This window comes from Centruroides vittatus, unplaced genomic scaffold (assembly GCF_030686945.1).
Source record: "Centruroides vittatus isolate TY-2023 unplaced genomic scaffold, ASM3068694v2 contig_374, whole genome shotgun sequence".
In the NCBI taxonomy this organism is placed as follows: domain Eukaryota; kingdom Metazoa; phylum Arthropoda; class Arachnida; order Scorpiones; family Buthidae; genus Centruroides; species Centruroides vittatus.
In genome coordinates, this window is record NW_027122196.1 from 933,205 (window position 1) to 941,154 (window position 7,950).

General features: G+C 39.8%; 1 protein-coding gene across 1 annotated transcript; it reads left to right on the forward strand.

Moving 5' to 3' along the window:
• Positions 1 to 2,979: 2,979 nt before the first annotated feature.
• Positions 2,980 to 7,686, forward strand: LOC136975549 (uncharacterized). Its single transcript, XM_067270623.1, has one exon. It carries the CDS (start codon positions 2,980 to 2,982, stop codon positions 7,684 to 7,686), a length of 4,707 nt encoding a protein of 1,568 aa, XP_067126724.1.
• The last annotated feature ends 264 nt before the right edge of the window (positions 7,687 to 7,950 follow it).

A 7,950-nucleotide genomic window follows, 5' to 3' on the forward strand; every position in this document is an offset into this window, starting at 1 on the left:
TTGCCAAAGGGAAATCCTTCCGGGAGAACTATTACTCCTATTGTTACACACGTGAAGAAACCCTGTAACATTCACATTGTCAGCCCGTTGGTCAGGCACAAACCCGCGATGAACTACCAGTTTTTAGTGGGGTGTTTTTTTGGCCTCTCGTGGACAGCCAATAGGTGAGGGTCGAGGCGCGACATATCCGAGACAGATAGACCAAAAATAAATTCCTGGTTTTCTCCTCCCGTCCGTAGAAGTTAAGAGATCAGCTTACCGCTCTGTCACAGAGCGGTAAGCTGATCTCTTAACTTCTACGGACATCAGGTCCTTTATTTGACATTATCACTGCCATGTAGTCAGCTATAAACGTATTGCGATTTCTCCTTATCAGCAATGTATCATTATATAATGAGTTATTGTTTATACTTTTACATAATTGTTTCTAAAACAAATTCTATACTTGCAACATCTTTCTTAAGTCAGATTAATACAGTCTGCGCGCAATAAAATAGTCCGTCTAGTTTTCTTTTATGCTGTATAAAAGTCCTGACGTACTTGAATCAAGCCACATTTTTGTAGGTTGGAAGCGGGATCAAAATGGCGTAACTTTATATTTAATAACTTCCCCTAAAAAAGATGGTAATTTCTAAATACCTTGTAGTACAGCGCCAGCATACGACTTAAAGGGAAGTTAGAGAAACCAATTTCACGTGTACTGACCGTAACTGGTTTTAATTTCACTTCCTATATATGTATGAATAAATGGGATCTTTTGTAGATAATGGGCACCATAAAATTATCTAAATAAAACTTATTCGAAGAACACCGTTTTAAAATTGATAAAATCTAACATAGTTATTACTTTCCTGGTCGTTGTTTATAACAGGGAAAATATGGCAATCGGTCAAAACATGACCTCCAAGATATTTATTTTTTGGACTGAACCTTGAACCGTTGAGAAATGCAAAATAGTTGGGAAGGTTTTCTGTGTATATGGATATTTTGATTTTCATTTGATTTTGTGTTTATTAAGTGCGCCACTCAGAAGTGAGCATTACACTACACCAAAAAGGACAAATACAAGGTAAGAAGTAACACGAAATAAAATAAATCAACGCGTATACATAAGTCAATGATTAGCTAACAACCGTAATTCACGATGGCTGCTAAACGCTTTATCCAAACCCTGAAGATAAAACTTCCAGCTTTTAGCCTGAAGCGTTCAACTTAGATCACATCATTTTATGATTGTACTATTTACAATTTTGGCTTTACCAATTGGGCAAGAGCATAAGACACTGCAAGCCAAATTACGTGCCGCTAGATAGCTGTTGACGTTTTCATGACGCGTTATAATTTGAGAAAGAGCAAAGGAGAAACTCTTAATGGGATTTTTGAGAAAGTCATATACCGTCGGGTAGAATAATTTGGTGACTAGTATTTTTGATTAACGAACACCGCGACTAATTCCACTCGCTGATGAGATGTTCATAAACTAGCCCCACCAGGACATTCCTAGAATGTGGCTGTATGGATCTGCCATCTCATTCCCGGTTGCATGACCTGGCACATAAAATAATTTAATGCATTTAGAATCTACGTTGAGGGTTTTTTGAATATTCCTAACCCGGCTATCATTAGAATTAAGATTAATAAGAGCGGTCAAAGCCGCTTTAGAATCACTAAAAAATGACAATAGTTTTAATTGGTTTAATTAACTGTAATAAGTGTTTTAGAGAATACTAACAGATGAACCCGGCGTGGCCCGGGCTAAAAACTAACAACAGCAAAGATTAAGATTACTTCGTTCTTCTAACCCTTTTTTACTCTTTTCGCCCTGTGAGCATTAAGCAAGCCCATTGAGAGTCGGCCAGGCCTACAATGGGATGGCCAGGTAGTGAGGGACGGGGGACGGGGTGGTCTGTCCGGATATGACTGCCGGACATATCCGGACAGACCACCCCGAAAAATTCCTGGGGATTTTTCGACCCGTCCGGATTCAATCCTGGGACCCCCAGAATGGTCTAGGTGGACCATGACCGCTCGGCCATCAGGCCGTCGAACTTGGAATCCTTTATTATAATATAAATTTAGTCTTGGAACCCTTCTATTATAATATAAATCCAACACTATGATATAGAACTACGAAGATTATCTTATACATTAGTCATTCGGTGTGATAAACCCTTAACACATTTTAAAAATTCTTTAAATTGTGTACAGTACAGAAATAACGAATTTTTAAAATGTGTTAGAGTGGGCACTCGATGTGATAAACTCTTATGTAAGTTAACCTTTGTAGTTATATAAATCAAATACTGTTTAAAGTAATGTTTAAATTATTTTTTATTTTTTGTTGGAAAACTTTAATGTTGTGAGAGGGCGCTTTCGTTTCGCGCGTTTTTTGGTTGTTCCTGAGAGCGTGGACGCCATCTTGGCTGTGGAACGGATTCGAGAGGAGTCCGGGCAGTATTATCGCAGTGTTTTGGATTGTTGTGAGTAATAAAGTTGTTTTAATAGTGCAATTATTGTGTGTGCTTGTATACAGTCCATTTTCGTCGTAAACATTTGGTCCGTCGAGGCGGATGGCAACTGATGGCAACGGATCGCAACGGATTGTAACGGAGTGCAGCGGATACTGTAATGGACGTGTAGCATATTCTGCTGGATTGGAAACTTTGGAAACTTTCTCCTTCGAGTATTGGTACTCCCCTTTTCTGGATTAACTCCGCAGAGATAGGATTAAATCGCTCGAGCAAGTGAGTTGACCTTTTATTATTACCCGGTGTTATGGAGGGTCTTAAGTGTGCGTTGACCAAAAAGAAAGTCCTTAAGTCCAACACTACCAAGCTTAGGGAAAGGATAAGTGCTGGTGTTGAGGTCGCAGACGATACCCAAATAGAACTGTTCCAAACTAAAATTAAGAAACTTAGGGTTGAATTACATGACGTATTTCACGAGGTCTTTTCGCAATGTAACGATAAGGAAATTGAAATGTATATAGAGGAACAGCAATCTATTGAAGAGACTATTGACGAACTTTGGTTAACGGTAGAACGGAAGAACTCTAAACAACGAGTTAATTCCACAAGTGATGCCGATAGTTTAAAATCACAGGTACCGGATGTAAGACTTCCGAAATTGTCTCTTCCGACCTTTAGTGGAAATGTTGAGGACTGGTTATCGTTCCATGACCTGTTTAAGGCTAGTGTGGACAATAATTCTAATCTGTCGAATTGTCAGAAATTACAATATTTAAAATCATCTTGTAGAGGTTATGCTTTGAAAATTATACAGTCACTTCCGATATTGGATTCTAACTATGAAACTGCAATGGAGCTCTTACGCGAGCGGTTTTCTAATAAACGTGAGCTGGTAAATGCTTTGATCAAGAAATTAATAACCATTCCGAGTATCACTGATTCATCTCAGTCTATATTACAAGCTGTGGATATTACAAATGAATGCGTCCGATCGTTGAGTGTGCTTGACCAGGATATTACCGGGTTTTCTGAAGTGCTAATAGTTTATTTAATTACGGAAAAATTCGATAAAAATACTAGGAGTTGGTGGGAACGTACCTTAAAGAAGGATGAGCTGGGCACGCTAGAGACCTTGCTTACCTTCTTGAAGGATCATGCGAGAACCCTTCAAGTTATTAAGTTGCCACCTAAGGAACCGAGAAGTGGTTCGTATCCCAAAGTGACATCATTGGTATCTGGTAGTAATACTTGCTTTCTTTGTAAGAATGAGCACTCCTTATCGAAATGTTCAAGGTTCACACAGATGAGCACTCAGAAGAGGATAGATGTAGTTAAAAGGAATAGACTATGCTTTAATTGCCTTACTGCTCGACACCAAGCTAAAACCTGCATGAGCTTAAGTAGATGCAGACTATGTGGTAAATTACATCATACCATGTTACATATCAGTAGAGACTCTGAAGTGTCTTCAACTCTGAATTCTGGGAAGGCATTTGGTCCACCCTTGACTGATGCTCCTCCCTCCCAAACGACGCCATATGATTTATCGAGTCCAACTACCACTACTTGTGCTGGACTTTTTGATCCTTCGAGTACTATCGGAGTAGGTCTTAAAGGAACTAAACAGGTCTTACTTTGTACTGCTCTAGTCAAGGTAAGCGACTCATCTGGAAATTTCGTAACTTGTCGAGCTTTACTGGATAGCGGTTCTGAGGCATCCTTTATAACAGAAGACTGTATCAATAGACTGTGTTTGACGAAAAACAGTGCTAATGTTCGGATTTCTTGCTTGGGATCTTTTCATGCTGTGACTTCTGGTGAAATAGAGTTGACCTTTACCCCCCATTTTAGTTCAGATTTGAAATTTAGTACAAAAGCATTCGTGATTAAAAAAATAACGTCGGATGTTCCTAATGTACCTCTCCCTCCACATCTTCTGAACAATTTTAATGACCTAGTTCTGGCCGACCCATTCTTTTTTGAAACAAGACCAGTTGACATTCTATTGGGTGTTAATGTTTTCTTTACAATGCTAAAGGGAGATATAATACGGAGAAAGGAGACACTGCCGTTTGCTGTTTGCACCAAACTCGGCTGGATTATTGCGGGAACTGCCTTTCTCCATACCATCAATCAACCTATATTCTCTGTGAATAATATTCAATTGACCACTAAGGAGTTAGTTGAGAAATTTTGGGCATTGGACTCTGTCCCGGAGGCAAGGCGAATGTCTAAGTTGGACCAAGAATGTGAAGATCATTTTCGAGATACTCATTACCGGGATAAGAGTGGACGTTATGTTGTGAGACTTCCCTTTAAACAGAACCCCTCGTGTTTGGGCTATACTAAGGAGTTGGTGTTACAACGATTTAAGGCTTTAGAGTATAAGCTCAGTCGAACACCAGAAACATATGAGTTGTATAAGGAGTTCATGCGAGAATACATAGAGCTAGGCCATATGGAATTAGTTGATCAGTCAGGATCAAGCGGTATTTCCTATTATATTCCGCATCATCCAGTTATGAAGGAATCTAGCACAACAACGAAGTTACGTGTGGTCTTTAATGCATCGACGAAATCTTCTTCAGGCGTGTCATTGAATGACATTTTAATGGTTGGTCCTAGGATTCAACAAGAGTTATTCCCAATTTTGATGAGGTTTAGAACCTTTCCCATCGTCATTACTGCTGATATAATGAAAATGTTTAGACAAATATTGATTAACGAAAAGGATAGAGATTTTCAGAGAGTATTTTGGAGAAATGATGCTAGTGATCCAATTCATGAATATAGACTTGTTACAGTTACCTACGGCACAACACCCGCACCCTTTCTGGCTACAAGGACGCTTCATCAACTTGCGGATGACGAGGGAGACAATTTTCCCCTTGCTTCTAAGGCTATTATAAGAGATTTTTATGTAGATGATCTGTTATCAGGTGCACAAAGCACCGAGGAGTGTCAGTTGCTGGTCGACCAATTAACGGCCCTGATGACTAAAGGAGGATTTGTGTTACGCAAGTGGACTTCAAATGACCCATCGGTACTAGAGAAGATACCTAAGGAATTAAGAGACTCTTCTGAGTCTGTAAAGCTTCAAGAGGATAATGGAATCAAGATCTTAGGAATCAACTGGATTCCTCGGGAGGATTGTTTCAGATTTTTTATTCCATATTCAGATGAGCAAGCAGGTTATACTAAAAGAGAAATCCTTTCGGATTTAGCAAAAATCTTTGATCCCTTGGGCTGGCTTGCTCCATGTGTTGTATATGCAAAGATTCTGATTCAAGAGTTGTGGAAGTGTCAACTTTCATGGGATGAGCCCATCACTGCTGAAGTGGAGCATAAGTGGAAGTTATTTCGAAATGAGTTAACCCTTCTTGGGAACTTAAAGATTCCGAGGTTTGTTTCACTTCCAAGGTTAAACGTCCTTGATATCCATGCATTCTGCGATGCCTCAGAGAAGGCTTACTGTGCTGTAGTCTATACAAGAACAATGTCAACTAATTGTGACGTAAAGGTCACTTTACTGACATCCAAAACCAAGGTTGCTCCTCTTAAGGTACAATCTCTTCCCAGGTTGGAACTTTGTGCTGCTGTCCTATTGGCTAATTTATTGCAAACCGTATTGAAGTATCTTGATGTTCCCATACGTGACATATTTGCATGGTCGGATTCCACCGTTGTATTAGCTTGGATTTCATCTGAGTCTTATCGTTGGGTACCGTTTGTTGCCAATAGAGTCGAAAAAATTCAGAACGCAATTCCTACCGTGAAGTGGAGACACGTTGGTGGAAGTCATAATCCTGCGGACTGTGCGACAAGAGGATTTCTTCCTTCTGAGTTAGTTAACTGTGAGATTTGGTTCCAGGGACCAGAGTGGTTAAGACAGATTAATCCTGAACTTTGGTCTGAACCTGAAAAATCTGTTGATGATGATGAGAAGATATACCTTGAGGAGAAGAAGACATACACGACGGCTACTTGTGAAGTTGAAGAAGATGGGATATTTAAAAGGTTTTCTTCATGGTCCAGATTATATCGCGTCGTATCATTATGTTTGAGGTTCCTGCATAATTGCCGTAACCCTCCAGAAAACCGTTTACATGGTTTTCTAACTACTAGTGAAGTAAAGACAGCTATTATGTCAATAATTAAGTCTGTACAACAATCATATTTTAGGGAGGAGATGTCTTGTTTAAGGTTAGGCAAGGAGATAAGTGTTCACAGTGGAATAATTCAGTTGACTCCCTTCTTGGATGCTGTAGGTGTTATCCGCGTGGGAGGTCGGATAAAGAATGCCAATCTTCCTGAAACACGACGATATCCAGTCTTGCTTCCCTCTAAGAGTCATGTCACGAATCTTATTATAACGTACTATCACATAGTTTACCTACATGCTAGCCAAGAGTTGCTTTTGAGTATTCTTAGAATGCAGTTTTGGATATTGTCCGGAAGAAGTGTAGTTCGTAATGTTATACATAAGTGTGTTACCTGTGTAAGAACCAGGGGAAGAACTGCCTCTCAGTTAATGGGTGATTTACCAGCCCCTAGAGTGCAACCCAGTCGGCCCTTCACTATTACTGGATTAGATTATGCTGGTCCTTATTTGTTTAAGTTACGAGGTGGAAGGGGTGTTCGATCGTCAAAGTGCTATGTTTCTATATTTGTATGTTTTTCCACAAAGGCTGTACACCTTGAGTTGGTTAGTGACCTATCTACACCAACATTTTTAGCTGCGCTGAAGAGATTTATTGCGCGTCGAGGAAAACCAGTTAAAATGGTGAGTGACTGTGCTTCCAACTTCAAAAGGGCGGGTAAAGAACTGAAAGAAGTTTATAAAAATGTGTCACTTATCGACAAGAGTAGTGAATTGGCTCATTTCATCGCTAGTGAAGGTATAACCTGGATTTTTAATCCACCAGCCGCCCCACATTTTGGAGGAATTTGGGAATCTGCCGTAAAATCAATGAAGTTCCATTTGAAGAGAGTTATAGGATCTACATTGTTAACGTACGAAGAGTTTGTAACGTTGTTAACACAGGTGGAAGCATGCTTAAACTCTCGTCCCCTTTGTCCAATGTCAAGCGATCCCAATGACTTGCAGGTATTAACCCCTGGTCATTTTTTAATAGGTGCACCCTTGATTGCTATTCCAGAATCTGATTTGAGTGATATTGCTCTCCCTAGACTGAAACGTTGGACTCTAGTACAATAAACAGTTTCACACTTCTGGAAACGGTGGAATGCAGAGTATTTGACAACTCTCCAACAACGTCGTAAATGGTATCGTTCCTCACCGAATTTGGAAATTGGTGACCTTGTGTTACTAAAAAATGAACAACTTCCTCCAAACCAATGGAAAATTGGCCGTGTTATACAGACCCATCCTGGTAGTGATGGTCGCGTAAGAGTTGTTACTGTATTCACGTCAACTGGAAAGCTAATAAGGCCAGTTACAAAATTGTGTCCACTACCCAGT